At 42.1% G+C, this 19,660-nt stretch overlaps 1 protein-coding gene across 1 annotated transcript; it reads right to left on the bottom strand.

Moving 5' to 3' along the window:
- Nucleotides 1-1,805: 1,805 nt before the first annotated feature.
- On the bottom strand, nucleotides 1,806-6,587 carry LOC130357172 (uncharacterized). The gene is made up of 5 exons (XM_056559735.1): nucleotides 6,011-6,587; nucleotides 5,764-5,957; nucleotides 3,266-3,392; nucleotides 2,804-2,909; nucleotides 1,806-2,715 (listed from the first exon to the last, which is right to left on the bottom strand). The coding sequence occupies exons 1-5, from the start codon at nucleotides 6,585-6,587 to the stop codon at nucleotides 2,307-2,309; spliced, it is 1,413 nt and encodes a 470-aa protein (XP_056415710.1). The 3' UTR covers nucleotides 1,806-2,306.
- Nucleotides 6,588-19,660: the final 13,073 nt, after the last annotated feature.

Genomic DNA, 19,660 nt, shown 5'->3' with positions numbered 1-19,660 from the left:
GAATCCTAGGAAAATTTTCAAGAAGTGTTTTTTTTTTTTTGGCTAAAGGGAAGCACATGTATTTCTATAGGGAAACCTCTGCAAATGCTAAATATTTTTCCCATGGACACTGTATTTGAGAATTCATTCATGTCTCGATAATCTGACAAACACTTTTACATGTGACAGTACTAATACAGATGCCATCACTGGCTTTGAGTTTCTTTTAAGAAATTGTTGTCCTTTGTCACACAAATGGATAAATATGTGCTCAGCAATTATTACCCTAACATTTTTTTTTACAACTATTACATTAGCATTGAATAAATTCATACCATTTGGTGTTCCATACAAAGCCAAAGCAATAATATTACTTCTGTTAGATACAGTAGACATTATTTATTCAGGAGTCTACCTTGTAATTTCTCTCTAAGAGCAGATCAGATGGCTTCTAATAGTATCATTGTTTGCTAATGCTCCCCTGTTGTTGCTTATTGCTTCAATGACATGCTAATGTTTACTGTCAAACATCACGTGATATTGTTACAGCATTAAATGAACTACTATGACATACAACAGCAAATAAGACTGTTTTTCTCTTCAGTCATGCTTCAGTTATTCATTCAGAGGAGATATCCAAAAAAAGATAATGCAGATGTTAGTATAGAGTCAAAACACTATGATCTGAATAATTTTTGTGTTATAAAATGAATCCAAATTTATACAGACTATAATGTTAATTATAGACTCAGTGCTTTATTTTTTTGTTGACAGAAAATGTTGATGATATTTTCTTTGAGTTGCCAAACAACTTTAAATTCTAAAGGCTGCAGAAATATAATCCATATTTTTTTTGCTTAAAAGTTCATACTATATCTACCAATAAATGTGCACTACACTCTGAACAGCAACTTTATAATCAAGAAAGCCCCCAGATAAGACAGTTTGGGAGAGGAGGGGGCACATGACAGGGGGTATAGGGAAGAGGTAGTGAAAGGGTTAATGCGCAGTGAGGGAACGGGCAGGTCAGGTTCAGGTCAGGGGTGGAGCATAGAAAGCCCGGGGAGTACAGGGGGTGGAGAGGAAGAGGAGGGTCCATTCACTGGGAGATCAGCGTGTCTCGCCCACCCACCCTGTTAGCAGAGGGAGTTTTATGTGGTTAAATGGGGGATTGATTGATACTGTCACGGCGGCGTGAGCTGGAAGGGGATTTGGAGGCATGCTGGAAGATGGTGGAGGTCCTGGTCATAATGGCCGGGTTGGAGCTGGGTCGGGAGCCAGCTAAACATGGGGGTCCCTGGCGGAAGGGACATGTGGTCTCCGAAGGTGGTGCCTTTGGGTCAGGTGTTGGTCGACCAAAGGCAAAGTAGGAGACCAGCCTGGATGAGAAGCTGCCTTCAGGTCCCCTTCCAGAATGGTTGGTTATATTGGTTGGGAGGGTATGTTAACCCTGATTGTTATGTGTTTATCTTGTCATTTATATTTGGAGGACATTTTGTATATAAGATGTTTTAATATATTTTGGGTTTTGTTAAATAAAAGTTGGGTCCGCTGTGGCCTTTGCACCATACTTTGTGTCTGTGGTTAGAAGAAGGTAGAAGGAGAAGGGTTGGATAGATGGGTGGGGTTGATGGGTCGGGTTGTTGGTGTGCAATGGCAGCAGAACTCTACACTCCCCTAGTCATGACATTTTGACTTTCATTGTTTACTTATGTAAAGTGTGCGTGCGTGTGTGTGTGTATATATATATATATATATATATATATATATATAATCAATAGCAAATATGATGCAGCACTCCACAAGTTGCAAAAAAGGTGGTTTTATTCCATCATGTGCATAGACAACGTTTCACCAGCCTCACGCTGGCTTTTTCAAGTGAATCATAGTGATACTGGTGGGTATTTATAGACCGCCCACCAGGTCATGTGACATAGGTAATACATGATTGACATATGTAAACAAAGAGGTCATCAGAGAACATTGTGCAATCAATAATATAAACCAACATATACAGTGTTACATACATATATAAACATCCGATCATCATCTGATATAGAGATACCGGTATTAAGCATAATAAATCAAAGTGCACTGGTAGTGATCTGTAATTACGTGACGAAATGTGAATGCCTTCCGGGGTCCTGCTGCGATGTATCCCGATCACAGGCGCCAAAGCGCCGGAAGTGGTGTGCGCATCGCTGAAGAGTAGAAGCATTTCCGGGTTCGGGTGGGACGTAACACCAGGAGCGCGTCCTCGCATCCATGGCAACCCGACTCCGGACCGAGACGTGGCTGGCGCATGCTCAGAATAGTTCCATATCCTGTCAGTGAGGATTATATCCATGCGCAAATTGAGGCCATATCAATATCGCTGCACAGTTCACAGGGTGTATATAGATTAATTGAATTTGCTTGGCATTCATATATGATAAATCCAGTACTAAATAAAGACATAATGTATCAATTCCTGGGGGACAGCAAAAAAAGTCTAGTGAAAGCTGAAATGTAAAAACAGCAGACACAGAGCAGGTAAGCAAACAAGGGGAAATGCAGTCACTGATGCTAGGACTGGGGTTCCATATCTTGTTGTTGCCCCTAGCAACCGACCGCAGTATGTAAAGGCAGCAGAAAAAAGAGAAGGTAAGTAGACCAGAAGGAATACAGTCCCTGATACTTGGACTTAGGCTCCAAAACTCGAGGTTGTCCTTGGCAACCGACCACAGTAGTAACGAGCTGCAAAGATAGAAAAGAGGGTAATGACTAGCTCCAGTCGGCGTGTTTGGGCCGACTCCACTCTCCATACATACTAAGATGAGTTTACCGGTGTATATGAACCGGGACCGTTCTGGCATCAGTATATGTGGACCAAGATTTCCTCGGTGTGTATGGACCGATATCTGTTTCACAGTAAGATGTAGAGTAAATAGCTAAAAAATAGAGAAATGAAAATTGTTAGAACAACCTAGCAAACTCCACCATGCAAAGACATTTGTTAATGTGCGTAGATAACATGGTCCATAGCGTATCGGGTTCTGTATTCAGGGGGTGTCTTATGAGTATTGTCCATGGACATGGACTATCTCTGCACCTATGAAGTGGTAGCCCCATGCACATCGGGTGTTTAACTCTCCAAACCCTATAACCCACGCTATCTTAGGACCTAAATCTAAATCGCACCCACATGCAAAGAACATTCACACTGGAGTATAGGTAGTCAGTTAGTAGGTCCATTCCTCAAAGGTATATAAAGAAAGGTATGTGGAGGGGGAGTAGAGTCAATTACCCAAAGAACAAGAAGTAAAGACTAGTAGTAGCTGGATATTTAGTTGCTGTTTCCTCAGGAATATGTAATCGGAATATAGTATGTGGGGTGGAGTGACGTCAAGGCAGGTACCCGGAAGGCATGTGAACTAAAATAGAGATTTAGAAAAAAGGGGATTAGTTACAAGAATAAATCACTATTCACCTCTAGCAGGGTTCATACCCCCCAACATTAAGGGCTAGACCCTATTAGCGCCTCAACATCTTAGGTAAGACAGTGAACTCTACATTGAGTCCATTTGGTTTAAGTGTATTAAGGCTGTGGATCCACTTGAGTTCTCTAACCTGGAGGGATGCTATTCTATCACCCCCTCTTTTTGGGGGAGGAATATGGTCAACTATCATGCATTTAAGATCTGCTTCTGTGTGTCCAGCTTCAGTAAAATGTTTAGACACAGGGAGGTCCAAACGTTTTTTTCTGATTGAATACCTGTGTTGGTTCAATCTTGTCCTGAAATCATTTTTAGTTTCACCTACATATAGGTGTTTGCATGGGCACCAAAGGATGTACACAACATGGTCACTATCGCAAGTTAAGTAGAATTTAATGGGAAATTCTTTCTGGGTGTCAGGATGTATGAACGTGGTGCCTTTTTGTAAATACTTGCATGTAACACAGCGTAAACAGGGAAAACACCCCTTCGCTTTGACAGACAAGTACTTCTGTTGTTTACCTGGTCCAGAGATGTCAGCTTTGACCAAGTGGTCCCTGAGGTTACGTGCTCTACGGTACGACATGAGTGGAGGTATTTGAAATTCCCTAATCTGGGGATAACTATCTTTCACCAGGTGCCAGTGTTTCTTAATGGTTGCTGCTATATTACTAGAAACTTCGTTGTAGGTGGAAATGAATGGTATTCTCATGGATTGGTCTTTTTTATATGTCTTGGATTTGCCCATATGCCTTTCTGTTCTAACTTGTTGTACATGTCTTGAGATGATGTGTTTGGGATAGCCCCTGTCACTGAACTGTTTGACCATTCTGTCAACTGCGGCATCAAATTTGTGGTCAGTATCAGTGATGCGGCTGGCTCTTAATAGTTGGCTATAAGGTAATGATGAAATCATAGATCTAGGGTGGGATGATTCAAATCTGAGTAGGGTATTGCAATCAGTAGGTTTATGGTAAAGATCTGTAGTCAGTCTGTTGTTGAGAATGGACACCTGAGTATCCAGAAAATTGACTGTGTTATCTGAGTGTGATAATGTAAACTGGAGATTGGGGTCGACACTGTTCAGGTAGTTATGAAAGTCAGTCAGTTCTTCTGTTTTGCCTGTCCAGATGAAGAAGATGTCGTCGATGTATCTCCACCACCCCAGGATATTCCTGGAGTGGTGGGACACAAAAACGACATCCTCCTCAAACTCCGCCATCACTATGTTGGCATATGTGGGCGCCATGTTGCTCCCCATCGCGGTCCCACGTAGTTGAATGTAATACTCATCATTAAATGTAAAATAATTATTTTCTAGAACGAAAGAGAGAAGTTGCATAATAAAGTCAATTTGTTGTAAGTCAAGGTTAAGTTTATCCAGTCCTTTCCGTACTGCTCTAGTGCCTCTGTCATGTTGAATGGATGTATATAATGACACTATGTCAAAGGAAGGAATACTGGCATGATCAGGAATATTCAAACTTTGAATAATAGATAGAAAATGCATTGTGTCCCTAAGGTAAGATCTAGTATTAGTAGCTAATGGTCTGAGAACTTTGTCCAAGAACATAGAGATGTGATTGGACAAAGAATTTCTCCCCGAGACAATGGGTCTCCCTGGGGGATCAACTAGGCATTTATGTATTTTAGGCAGTAGGTATAAGACTGGGGTCACAGGAAACTCAATCAGTAAAAATTCTTTCAATTTCTCATCAATGATACCATTAGTCAGTGCTTGATCTAATATCGAACCAATTCTCAACTGCATATCGTTTTTTGGGTCATGCTTTAATACTCTATAGACCTCCCTGTCATTTAGCTGTCTATGTGTTTCTCTCAGGTATGTACTCTTGTCCATGACCACAATACCGCCGCCCTTGTCAGCCGGTTTAGTGATTAAATTGTGGTCATGGACAAGTTGTTGCATAGCCAATAACTCATCATGAGTAAGATTCGGATGTTTAAGTCTAGTCTGTTGTGCTTTAATATGAAGAAAATCCCATCTAACACAGTCAACAAAAGTAGCAATTGAGTGTGATTCAACTGGAGGTTGAAAATCACTACAGGATGGTAAATTGTACTGTTTAAATTCAAACCTGTGGGACACCTGGTCTGGGATACCTTGTACACCAGGACTCTGCACAGGATGTGAATCAAACCAAACTTTTAGTTTAAGCCTACGGATAAAACTAACAAAATCCATTTCAAGTTGAAACCAGTCATTATAAGTACTAGGGCAAAAACTAAGGCCCTTGGATAGTAATGTAAGTTGTTCTTCAGTAAGATTATATGAGGAGATATTTACCACAGTCTCTGCGTTGTCTATTGATGTTTCCTTCTTTGTTGAGAAGTTTTGTGGTTCTGGGCTCGACCAGCCCTCTGTGCTCTTGTCTTTCCTGTTTCTGTGGTGCTTGCGTCCTCCTCGTCTCGGCCGCCCCCGACGGACGGCGTACCCCCTAAAAAAGGCTCCTGGTTGATTTGACGATGTCCGTTTTTTTTCTGTTCAGTATCCTCATGGACCTCTCCGGCATTCTTATTGAAGTATCGCTTGCCTGTGGTGGATAAATTTTCCCACGTGTACACATGACCAGTGGTGTAGTCTTGACAGTCACGGAACCATTTATGTCTTTTGGTTTCCTCAATTTGGGTGCGTTGTTTAGATAGAAATGTATGTTGTTTTTCTGATAGCTCACGCCATTCATCCTCGGTGAGAGAGGCTTTCAAGGCTGTTTCCACATCAGTTACCTTGTTCTTAATTGCTGTTAGATCTCTTTGGAGGAATTCTATGTTGAGCAGTATAAGATCTAGAGAATATTTGTTTGAAATTGCTTCATAGCAGGTCCGGTAATCGGAATCGTTTGTGAATGCATTAGCTCTCGGCTGTGCTCTCATACCTCTTGGTATTTTCCTGGATCTGTAATATTCACTCATAGTAGAGAGATGAAGTTGAACCGATAATAGTTTTTTAGTTTCATTTTCATAGGTCCTCCTGAGGTCGATTTTAGATGGATTGTGTAAGAATGAGGCGTCATTGGGTAAACTCCCCATAATGCGGTCTGCATCAACCCTGCTGTAGGAAAACACATCGGTGGAAGGAGTAAAAGATGCAGTCTCTGTATTAGTATCCATGTTAATATCTTTAGGAGAGGGTGCTCGTTTGTTGACCTTCAAATCCAATGTGAATAAAAACGGCACAACCAATGTCCAGAAGAGAAGTGAAATGAGGGGTGCCCGCATAGCTGGAACCTGGGTCCGTCGGTTCCTCAATCCAGACAATAGCAAATATGATGCAGCACTCCACAAGTTGCAAAAAAGGTGGTTTTATTCCATCATGTGCATGTCCATGGACAATACTCATAAGACACCCCCTGAATACAGAACCCGATACGATATGGACCATGTTATCTACGCACATTAACAAATGTCTTTGCATGGTGGAGTTTGCTAGGTTGTTCTAACAATTTTCATTTCTCTATTTTTTAGCTATTTACTCTACATCTTACTGTGAAACAGATATCGGTCCATACACACCGAGGAAATCTTGGTCCACATATACTGATGCCAGAACGGTCCCGGTTCATATACACCGGTAAACTCATCTTAGTATGTATGGAGAGTGGAGTCGGCCCAAACACGCCGACTGGAGCTAGTCATTACCCTCTTTTCTATCTTTGCAGCTCGTTACTACTGTGGTCGGTTGCCAAGGACAACCTCGAGTTTTGGAGCCTAAGTCCAAGTATCAGGGACTGTATTCCTTCTGGTCTACTTACCTTCTCTTTTTTCTGCTGCCTTTACATACTGCGGTCGGTTGCTAGGGGCAACAACAAGATATGGAACCCCAGTCCTAGCATCAGTGACTGCATTTCCCCTTGTTTGCTTACCTGCTCTGTGTCTGCTGTTTTTACATTTCAGCTTTCACTAGACTTTTTTTGCTGTCCCCCAGGAATTGATACATTATGTCTTTATTTAGTACTGGATTTATCATATATGAATGCCAAGCAAATTCAATTAATCTATATACACCCTGTGAACTGTGCAGCGATATTGATATGGCCTCAATTTGCGCATGGATATAATCCTCACTGACAGGATATGGAACTATTCTGAGCATGCGCCAGCCACGTCTCGGTCCGGAGTCGGGTTGCCATGGATGCGAGGACGCGCTCCTGGTGTTACGTCCCACCCGAACCCGGAAATGCTTCTACTCTTCAGCGATGCGCACACCACTTCCGGCGCTTTGGCGCCTGTGATCGGGATACATCGCAGCAGGACCCCGGAAGGCATTCACATTTCGTCACGTAATTACAGATCACTACCAGTGCACTTTGATTTATTATGCTTAATACCGGTATCTCTATATCAGATGATGATCGGATGTTTATATATGTATGTAACACTGTATATGTTGGTTTATATTATTGATTGCACAATGTTCTCTGGTGACCTCTTTGTTTACATATGTCAATCATGTATTACCTATGTCACATGACCTGGTGGGCGGTCTATAAATACCCACCAGTATCACTATGATTCACTTGAAAAAGCCAGCGTGAGGCTGGTGAAACGTTGTCTATGCACATGATGGAATAAAACCACCTTTTTTGCAACTTGTGGAGTGCTGCATCATATTTGCTATTGTCTGGATTGAGGAACCGACGGACCCAGGTTCCAGCTATGCGGGCACCCCTCATTTCACTTCTCTTCTGGACATTGGTTGTGCCGTTTTTATTCACATTGTATATATATATATATATATATATATATATATATATATATATATTTATAGTACCTGAACATTTAAAATTGTAAATGTCCATTATACAAAGCACTAAGGTTTTCAAAATTTCTGCCGAATTTAAATTTTTCGAGATCCAAGCTTTCCAGACAGTTATGGTCTGTTTGTAAGGTTTTAGCCTAAGGAACTGACCTAAGCTGTCTAAAAGGCTTGCATATCAGTTAAGCCAATAAAAGGTATTACACAAATTCAATTTTAGCCTTTGTAGATGGCTTCCATGGTAGAAGAATACGCCAGGAAAAATTGAATGCACTATGTAATCCTTGACACACAGATTCGCGGAATACCAAAAAAGAAAATCATTGGAGGGAATTTACTAAGGCTTCACTAAAATCCTGCAGCTGTTGGATTCAGCAGATTCAGGATGCCTGTGCTTCTTAACCTCTTAAGGACCCAGGGCGTATGGATACGCCCTCACACCCTGGGCCTTAAGGACCCAGGGCGTACTAGTACGCCATGGCGTTTTCCGGTCTCTGCCGCGCGCCGTGCAGAGATCGGAACCGGATGCCTGCTGAAATCCTTCAGCAGGCATCCAGGGCAAACGCCGAGGGGGGCCATGTAGGCCCCCCATGTCGGTGATCGCCGCAAATCGCAAGGGAAATCGCCCTTGCGATCTGCGGCGATACCGGGCTGATCGGGTCTCTGGGACCCGACCGCCCGGTAATTTTGCATGATCCCGGCTGTCACAGACAGCCAGGACCATGCTAAAGAATAGGAGCGAGGTGGCAAACCGGCCACCTCCTCCTATACCCTGCGATCTGTCGGTTAGTTAACCGACCAATCGCAGGGGGGGGGGGGGGCGGTTACTTCCTCCCGTCCTGCCCGGCCCCTGAAAGTCCGGAGAGGACGGGAGGAAGACCGGAGGACGCTGCGGGGGACGGGGGAGTGCTGGGGACCGGCCCCGGTACTTACCTCGTCCCTGAAGACCCGGATCCCTGCGATGAAGGCGACGGCGGCGGCGACAGGTGAGTAGATCTTCAGCCGCGGTCGGGCCCTTTACAGCAATGCATGTCGCCGTAAAGCGACATGCATTGCTGTATTGGGACCCTGTAAACTACAACTCCCATCATGCCCAGACAGCCCTTGGCGTCTGGGCATGCTGGGAGTTGCAGTTTTGCAACATCTGGAGGTCCACAGTTTGGAGACCAATGTGCCCTTCCAGATGTTGCAAAACTACACATCCTCAGCATGCCCTTACTGTCCAGGCATGCTGGGAGTTGTAGTTCTGTAACATCTGGCCCTTCAGATGTTGCAGAACTACAACTCCCAGCATGCCTGGACAGTAAGGGCATACTGGGAGTTGTAGTTTTGCAACATCTGGAAGGGCACAGATTGAGAACCACTGTATTAGTGGTCTGCAAACTGTAGTCCTCCAGATGTTGCAAAACTACAACTCCAAGCATGCTGGGAGTTGTAGTTCGGTAACATCTGGTTCTAAAGATGTTGCCGAACTACTACTCCCAGCATGCTTAAGAATGCTGAGAGTTGTGGTTTTGCAACAACTGGAGGCACACTGGTTGGGAAACATTGTCTGTTTCCTAACTCAGTGTTTCCCAACCCGTGTGCCTCCAGCTGTTGCAAAACTATAACTACCAGCATGCACTGCTAGACTGTGCATGCTGGGAGTTGTAGTTTTGCAATAGCTGGAGGTCCCCCCCTGTGAATGTACAGGGTACATTCACATGGGCAGGGGGCTTACAGTGAGTATCAGGCTGCAAGTTTGCGATGCAGCAAATTTTGCGCGGCAGCTCAAACTCGCTGTAACCCCCCGCCCATGTGACTGTACCCTAAAAACACTACACTACCACAAAATAAAATAAAAAGTAAAAAACACTACATATACACATACCCCTACACAGCCCCCCTCGCTCCCCAATAAAAATGAAAATCGTTTGGTACGCCACTGTTTCCAAAATGGAGCCTCCAGCTGTTGCAAAACAACAACTCCCAGTATTGCTGGACAGCCGTTGACTGTCCAAGCATGCTGGGAGTTTTGCAACAGCTGGAGGCACCCTGTTTGGGAATCACTGGCGTAGAATACCCCTATGTCCACCCCTATGCAAATCCCTAATTTAGGCCTCAAATGCGCATGGCGCTCTCACTTTGGAGCCCTGTCGTATTTCAAGGCAACAGTATAGGGTCACATGTGGGGTATCGCCGTACTCGGGAGAAATTGCCTAACAAATTTTGGGGGGCTTTTTCTCCTTTCACCCCTTATGAAAATGTGAAGTTGGGGTCTACACCAGCATGTTAGTGTAAAAAAATAATTTTTTTACACTAACATGCTGGTGTTGCCCTATACTTTTCATTTTGACAAGAGGTAAAAGGGAAAAAAAGCCCCCAAAATTTGTAATGCAATTTCTCCCGACTACGGAGATACCCCATATGTGGGCGCAAAGTGCTCTGGGGGCGCACAAGAAGGCCCAGAAGGGAGAGTGCGCCATGTACATTTGAGGTGATTTGCACAGGGGTGGCTGATTGTTACAGCGGTTTTGACAAATGCAAAAAAAAACTAAACCCCACATGTGACCCCATTTCGGAAACTACACCCCTCACGGAATTTAATGAGGGGTCCAGTGAGAATTTACCCCCACAGGTGTCTGACGGATCTTTGGAACAGTGGGCTGTGCAAATTAAAAATGTTGTACAGACCACTGTTCCAAAGATCTGACAGACACCAGTGGGGGTAAATGCTCACTGTACCCCTTGTTACGTTCCTCAAGGGGTCTAGTTTCCAAAATGGTATGCCATGTGGGGGTTATTTTGCTGTCCTGGCACCATAGGGGCTTCCTAAATGCGAAGTGCCCCCCGAGCAAAATTTGCTCTCAAAAAGCCAAATATGACTCCTTCTCTTCTGAGCATTGTAGTTCGCTCGTAGTGCACTTCAGGTCAACTTATGGGGTACCTCCATACTCAGAAGAGATCGGGTTTCAAATTTTGGGGGGTATTTTTTGCTATTAACCCTTGCAAAAATGTGAAATTTTGGGGGAAACACCCATTTTAATTACATTTTTTTTTTTTACGTATGCAAAAGTCGTGAAACCCGTGTGGGGTATTAAGGCTCACTTTATTCCTTGTTACGTTCCTCAAGGGGTCTCGTTTCCAAAATGATATGCCATGTGGGTATTTTTTGCTGTCCTGGCACCATAGGGGCTTCCTATATGGGACATGCCCCCGAGCAAAATTTGCTCTCAAAAAGCCAAATATGACTCCTTCTCTTCTGAGCATTGTAGTTCGCTCGTAGTGCACTTCAGGTCAACTTATAGGGTACCTCCATACTCAGAAGAGATGGGGTTACAAATTTCGGGGGGTATTTTCTACTATTAACCCTTGCAAAAATGTGAAATTTGGGGGGAATCACACATTTTAGTGAAATTTTATTTTATTTTTTTACATATGCAAAAGTCGTGAAACACATCCCACAAATATAAGTATACATTTTCTCCTTTTACCCCTCGTAAAAATTCAAAAATTGGGTCTACAAGAACATGCGAGTGTAAAAAATGAAGATTGTGAATTTTCTCCTTCACTTTCCTGCTATTCCTGTGAAACACCTAAAGGGTTAAAAGGCTGACCGAATATCATTTTGTACACTTTGGGGGGTGCAGTTTTTATAATGGGGTCATTTGTGGCGTATTTCTAAGATGAAGACACTTCAAATCCACTTCAAACCTGAACTGGTCCCTGAAAAATAGTGAGTTTGGAAATTTTGTGAAAAATTGGAAAATTGCTGCTGAACTTTGAAGCCCTTTGGTGTCTTCCAAAAGTAAAAACTTGTCAATTTTATGATGCAAACATAAAGTAGACATATTGTATATGTGAAAAAAAAATTAAAATATTTTGAATATCCATTTTCCTTACAAACAGAGAGCTTCAAAGTTAGAAAAATGCAAAATTTTCAAATTTTTCATAAAATTTTCAAATTTTTCACAAAGAAAGGATGCAAGTTACAATTTTTTTTTTACCACTTTGTTAAAGTAGAATATGTCACGAAAAAACAATCTCGGAATCAGATTGATAACTAGAAGCATTCAAGAGTTATTAATGTTTAAAGTGACAGTGGTCAGATGTTCAAAAAATGGCCGGGTCCTAAGGTGTAAAATGGCTGGGTCCTTAAGAGGTTAAAGAGTCTGTCACTGGAACTGCAGACCCGGCATTGTGCTTAGAAACCTATTCTAGCTCCAAGCTAGTGTTGCTTTTTGCTACACACCATGTGCTCACATAAACTATAGGTAATCTTCCCACCCCGTCCACCTGACGCTCCCCACTTTTTGTTACAAAGTGGTGAGGGAAGCATAAACACCTACTAAAGTTTGCAGAATAGACTATTGTGCTAAATGCTGGCAGAAAATGTTTAATACATTTCCTCCTTTGTTAAATCAGTTTGCATGCATGAATAGCATAGGGATGACATGGTAAGTCTCCAGTTCACTGTCATATTGACTTTTTTAAAGCACTTAACCATCAGCGTATCCCTTTAATATACTTTTTGTGCCAATTCCTCATAGTTTCCAAGATCTCTGTTTGCTGTTGTTCAGCTTTTCTGATCTACTTTAGCTGGATAATCTATATATGCTTATGTGACACAATTAATGTATGGTATTTATCTGCGCATCTGTGTGTCCATCATATGACTATAGATAGATTTTTATCCAGCTGTAGTAGATTAGTAGAAAAGTCGAATAACAGCAAGCAGGAATCCAGCAAAAGAAAACAAGCAAGGTGGAATACCAGCAAGCAGATATCTTGGACTATAAGAAAGTGATAATTAAATCTCATAGGACTAGACCCTATTCAGATGATATAATATGTCGGCAGTAAAAATGAGGTAGTGGAGCCAAGCAAACCTGGTCTCGCTCAGAATTTCAGGTAAAAAGAGAGTTGCCGAACACGAGAACTTTGTCAGGCTTGGCTTGCACAAGCCTGACAATAACACTATTATAGGAGAAGGTTTGAGGAACACATGGAATTTTGGTGCCATGTTAGCTTAGGATGAGGAAGTAGGAACCCTGAGATGAAGTCAGGGTAGCCTAGCATACTGTTCAGTTCACAGCTACATCACATGACCAAAAGTTAGCCAATCATTGCTTGCATACAGCTCCCAGGCCAATCAATGGACAGCATAGGGGAGACTGATAAAACCCTATGCAATGCGTTGCAGCGGCCATCTTGCAAAAACAAAAGACTTCACAAATACAGTAAAATACAAAGCAATTTGAGTAAAGCATTGTGCAGTGGGCTGACCTCAGTGACCCACAATACTGTGTCCAGTTGTTGCACTACAAATCCCAGCAGTGTGCCTGCAGAAGGAGCCCATAAAAAACTATGACACTACAATGCAATGCAATGCATTGCGCAGTGGGATGACATTTTAACAAAAAAAATCTGCATTTTTTTTGGGGGGGGGGGGGGGAAGGGGGGGGGGGGGTTATCAAAAACATAGCATTTCCAGTGGGGTTTAACATAAATTCACATTTCCAGCATTGAGAGTGAACGTGAAAAAAGGCCTTGCAGTGTCGCCACCACCTGCTCACCAGCTGATCATACCAACAGGCCTATGTCTGGTTTGTTTGACAGGTGTTCTGACAGATACTAGCAGTCCGCTCGCTACAGCTACCACTAGTCCACAAGTGCCTGCTGTATGTTGGCTAAAGCTGCCACTAGTCCACCACTGCCTGCTGACACTGACAGGCATATTGTGTGATTGAAGGAAAGACATAAGTACTGGATAGCAACACTCTTAGACTCTACATAATTCTAGAATGGGTTCATTTTTTTTCACAAGCTACACAGTCAGCAACAGAAAACCCCTGCCAAGGGGAGTCCATTCTCTGCTACTTGCTGAGCACAACCCCTGCAAGAGGCAGAGGCAGCAACATCTTCAAGTTGTAGTACATAATGATGATGTTTTTACATCGGGGTTTCCAACCTGACATGAATTGTAACCAAAGGGATATTCTGTAACTACCAGCCAGGGATAATTTTTCTTTGTTTACAAAATGTTTCTTTGTTTACAAAAGCCATTTCTTGTTTTCTATTTTAAGACACTGTCACCAATCCTGTTGCAACTCCTAACAAGGGAGACTTTTTAATGATTTTTTTTTTTCAACTTTTAATGTTTACCAAAGCTATTTACTCTTAACTTTTATTTGGGGCATAAATCCTGTTGCAACTCCCAAAAAAGAAGAATTTTTGGAATGTTTGGTAAAAGCCATTGCGTCTTCTGATACCTCTGTGTGCATTTTAACACCGGCATCTTCCAACTACCAGGAATTCTATGTGCAGCTTTTTTAGTGCTAAAAAGCATAAAAAAATCCGCTAGTGCAATGTGTGTTAAATAAGCTGTTAGTTACCATGGATTACCGCATGTCATCGTAACTTTGACATTAACATAGCCTTAAAAAAAACACTTCAAAATTGCTTGAATACATTCCTAGGTGCCTCTAGTCATGTAATACAGGGCTTTAGAGTTCTTTGGCAATGTTATACACATGTGTTAAGGGTTATTGTATTTTTATACACCTTTTTAAAACTTTTTTGAAAAGTTCTACAAGCCTGGTGAACCAAGCTTTAGAAAAGCTCAGTCAACTCTTGTCTATAGTCATGTGATATTCATATAGTCATTAGTGTTGCTCGCGAATATTCGCAATTCGAATATTATTCGCGAATATCGCATATTCGCGAATTCGCGAATTTCGCGAATATAGCACTATATATTCGTAATTACGAATATTCGTTTTTTTTTTTTTTTTTTTTTTTTTTTTTCTTCACAGTACACATCACAGTGATCACCCCTCTCTGCTTCCAGCTTGTGTGGTGTAAAGAAGGCTGTAATACTACTGTGTGAGACTGGCGTGCGAAAATTCGCATATGCGAAAATTAGCATATGCGAAAACTAGCATATGCTAATTTTCGCATATGCGAATTTTCATATTTGTTAATTTTCGCATGCGTGTATTTTCGCATACGCGAAAATAAAACGAGGATATAACGAATATGCGAATATTCGCGAATATATGACGAATATTCGTCCATATATTCACGAATATTCGCGAATTCGAATATGGCCTATGCCGCTCAACACTAATAGTCATGTCAAACCCAGCCAAAAACTATGTTTTCCCAACCTAAAATGTGCAATCAATCTGAGAGAATCATTTACAAGCAGGGTTGAAAAAGCTAATAAATGCTCTTAGATAATAAATGCTCTTAGACTGACTACATGGTCATCTTCCCAACATATTTGATCTGAAGATCTGCCTCTGTGATCTTTTTAAAAGGATTATAATCAACATTTAATGCTTTCATATTATCTCCTATGGAAATAATTTTTCATCCTTTGGGAGGTAAGGAAAACATCTGCTGCTTCTGTTGTTGTGAAGAATATACCAGTTGGAGCAGAAGTTGTTATAACTATGGCTTCCAGTTGTAGAGCAGTCGTATCACAGCTGCACGTTCCCCCGAGTGCACAGTTTACTTGTAATGCCACAAGCAGATGAAAATGCTCTGTTTCCAGTGCAAGCTCTACTAGCAAGTATCAGCTGTGTGGAACTTGCTTTACAAGGAGGGAAACACAGGAAATCTGCTTTGAACCAGGTCAATTCCAAAAGCACAAAACAAAGGATTCCCCCCCCCCCCCCCAAAGTAGTAGGGAGAATTTTAGTCAGTGGTGAGGCAAACGGTTCGACATGTAACATAACTATATTCACAAGCAATAACACAATTTAACCATTTACATAAATTGAGGTCCCACATTCTTTGGTGGCCTTTGCTGCTGCCTGTATTCTGTGCATCAGAGTGTTTGAAAGGCAATACCACACTTCTACTACTCTCAATCCTATATTGAATGCAGATATTAAATAACATTTTTACAGTCCATATCCCTTTGATGGTAACACTTTTACTGATGTTCAATATAGAAGCAGTTTAAGACAAACACGCTTCGATTAATGAAACTCTTATTCATAGCATTTGTCTTAAACATATTGGCAAAGAGTGTTATCATCATGAAATGATGGATGTATTTTTTTTAATTCTTGGCATTTTATAAAGGATTGAGATATTTTAATCTTCTGAAGGGGTTGGTTGGTATTCATCTCTGCATGTCTGCTATGAGATCTACTTACTGTGCACCAGAGGTAAGAAAATGCTTTCAATGCCTATACTCTGCTGAAGGTACAAGGAAGTGGTTAAAGGGGTTATCCAGGAAAACACTTTTTTTTATATATCCACTGGCTCCAGAGAGTTAAACAGATTTGTAAAGTAAGTTCAAACAGAGATTTGTAAATTACTTCTATTAAAAAATCTTGTTCTCTCTGTGCTCTCTGATGACACGTGTCTCGGAAACTGTCCAGAGTAGAAGCAAATCCTCATAGCAAACCTCTTCTACTCTGTGCAGTTCCCAAGACAAGCAGAGATGTCAGCTGAGTGCACTGTTGCCAGACAGAAAAGAACAACTTAACTTCAGCAGCTGATAATTATTGGAAGGAGAAAGATTTTTAAATAGAAGTAATTTACAAATCTGTTTAACTTTCTGGAGCGAGTTGATATATATAAAAAAAAGTTTTTTCCTGGAATACCCCTTTAATATTTTGGGTTTTCATGCTGCTTCATATAAAAGTGTAGTAGAAAAAACAAAAGAGACGGCACAGGCATGTGTAGCAATGGTTAACACTTGTGGTTCAGACCAATTATACAGTCCTGCAACACTATGGCTGGTTGGTGTCTGTATTTAGTAGTGTGCTCAATCCGTAGAAAGCCAAAGCAAAGCACAATCACTGAAAGTAGATAAGGAGGCACTCATGGTTACCGGTGGAACAAACTTCTTTTATTCATGGTGCTGAGACATACAAAGCGGGATACCTCAGCAATCCAAGCATGTGTGACAATTATTTCACGCCCCTTCCAGGCATTTTATCAGACTGCCTACACCTCGTATGCACGGCAGGTAAATACTCCTACTATCGTGACGTATGAGACGAAGGCCATTGCTATTAGTGATTTAAAAACACATTAAAAGCAAAACACTGCTTGAATTATCAAAAACAGACAGGTAATGCAAACAGTTAACATATCAAATAAAGACGCTAAGATCTAAACAGTTATTCCAGCCCAGGTTACCTTTAGCATTGGTTTCAAGAACAATTTTCACTTTGTAACGGTGCTTGACGTCTGTCTACACTGTTACAAAACGTGAAATGCATTGCATTGTTGTTAATAAACCAGACGGTGGATTACTTCTAGTCCCATGGTTCTTTGTCCTGGTCAACGCCATGAATCCTGTACCCATGAAGTCCTGCTCAATTTACCAATGGGATTGTAACCTCTTTTCTTGGGTTACTCTAAGACATTACTGACCTGAAGGCTTCAAGATAAGAGACTTCAGACATTAGTCCATTGCTTTAGGCAGGCCAACCCAGAGGATACCCGAACCTAGTCCATACTTTGCAGGTGGGCCCGTCAACTTTGTTCTAGTTTATAAAGCATACACTTGTGTTGGTACTACCCCTGTAGTGCTGGGTCATGTTCTCTTACCAGAGGTCAGAGCCTAACTCACTAACATGTGGTTTCGGTCCCTCCCCTGCCCCTTTGCAAGAAGGTGAAGGGCAGGTGCCACCTACAGGCAATGTAGGCGCCAGCCTAAAGCACCCACTTGATGAGGGCGCTGCCAGGCCATTGCCGATATTTTTGTAAAGCCGCAAGTCCTAACTGTAGAGGCTAAAAGCTGAAGCTGGCAGCGATGGCAGGCAAGCTTAAAAAAAATAAATAAAAGGCTGATTGCTGCCATAATTCTCCATCCAAATATTTTGGGTGTAGTTAAGGGAGCAAGTGCCCAGGGCACAGGGAGGATTCTGTCACCTGTGCAGAGCAATCTTCCTTTATCGTTATACAACATAGGGGATAGGTACCTTTCTGTGAGTCACATGACCTTGCAGGCCGTTCAACAGTGTGCACTGACAAGTAAGCAGCAGTTGTGTGCATAAGGGATGTCTGTGTGTGGGTAAGTATGTCTTATCCTCCAGTCACCTCTAAAGTTGCACTCACTATTCTAGTTTTCCATAATGTCTTATTCTCCAGTCACCTACAGAGCTGCGTTCACAATTCTGCTCTTACTTTATATCTTATATGCCACATATCACATCCACACCCCAAAAACTACATAATTGCATTTTTCTTTTCCCTCCCTCTTCCAAAAATAAGATTTTTTTTATATACATTATATGTACCCCCAAAGTGACTAAATCCACAAAAAAACATGCCCTTATCTATATTTATAAAAAGAGAAGGCCTGCCTAAACCCTTGGACCTAGAAAGCTGAATTTTTTCACAGGTGTTGTTGTTAAGATGTAGACGAGGAATAAGAAAGGATTTTTTGAAATTCAACCCTTAAGGGGGTGAAAAAGGGGTTGAAAGTTTGTATGGAAGTCTGTAATTTTTGAAGCTAGAAGCATGAAACTTTGTTTTTAGGCTAACAATTAGAGATAAAGAAACACATGTTTTAACGTTTTCTTAAATTCCACCCGTGAAGGGGTTCAAAGTTTGTATGAATTAACCCCTTGCCCCAGAACGCTGGGTATACCCGGCGCTGCGGCACGGGAGGGTTATGAAGCGAGCTCAGGAGCTGAGCTCGCATCATACCCGCACTGTCCCGGCTGCTATCAGCAGCCAGGACCTGTGGCTAATGCTGGACATCGCCGTTCCGGCAGATGTCCGGCATGAACTCTTTAGATGCGCCGATCAAACTTGAAAGAATTCGGGTTGTTTGGATGCCCGTAGACGTTACCCAGAGTGGCCTCACTACTATAGGATTGTAAAAAGTAGATCTATGTTACCCCAAATTTTATGCGAACAAAGCCGCAGGCAAAAACTAGTACAGTTATATTTACAAAAGTTTAAAAACGTTAAAAAGTTTTGGGAATACAGTGGTGCTAAAACATAACAAAATCTTTTGGCAAAAGATAATAGTACATTATATGTACTAAACAGGGACTGGTAAGTGTGTGTAAGTGTGTGTAAGGGGTCCCCAAAGGTACTGATGACTTGCCTGATCACATACATTCTTCCGTGGCCCCACGTCATAGCGGGTCGGGTCCGGCACCTAGCAACGGCCGGGACCTAGCAACAGCTGGGACTCGTGGCGGTGTCGCGTGATATTAACCCTTTGGACGCGGCGTTCAAAGTTGAACACCACGTCTAACATGAAAGTAAACCATTGTTGGCTAGCTCAGGGGGCTGTTTGGGATCGCCGCTGCAGACACAAGGAGGGTCCTCACCTGCCTCCTGCGTCACCGATCACCGATTGACTGCTCAGTGCCTGAGATCCCGCAGATGAGCAGTCAAGCGGCAGAATCATTCATCAATGGTTTCCTATAAGAAACCACTGGTCAATGTAAAAGATCAGTGTGTG

The sequence above is a fragment of the Hyla sarda genome, chromosome 1 (assembly GCF_029499605.1).
Source record: "Hyla sarda isolate aHylSar1 chromosome 1, aHylSar1.hap1, whole genome shotgun sequence".
Lineage (NCBI taxonomy): Eukaryota > Metazoa > Chordata > Amphibia > Anura > Hylidae > Hyla > Hyla sarda.
The sequence above is the reverse complement of the archived record's forward strand: the minus strand, read 5'-3'. Positions and strand labels throughout refer to the sequence as shown.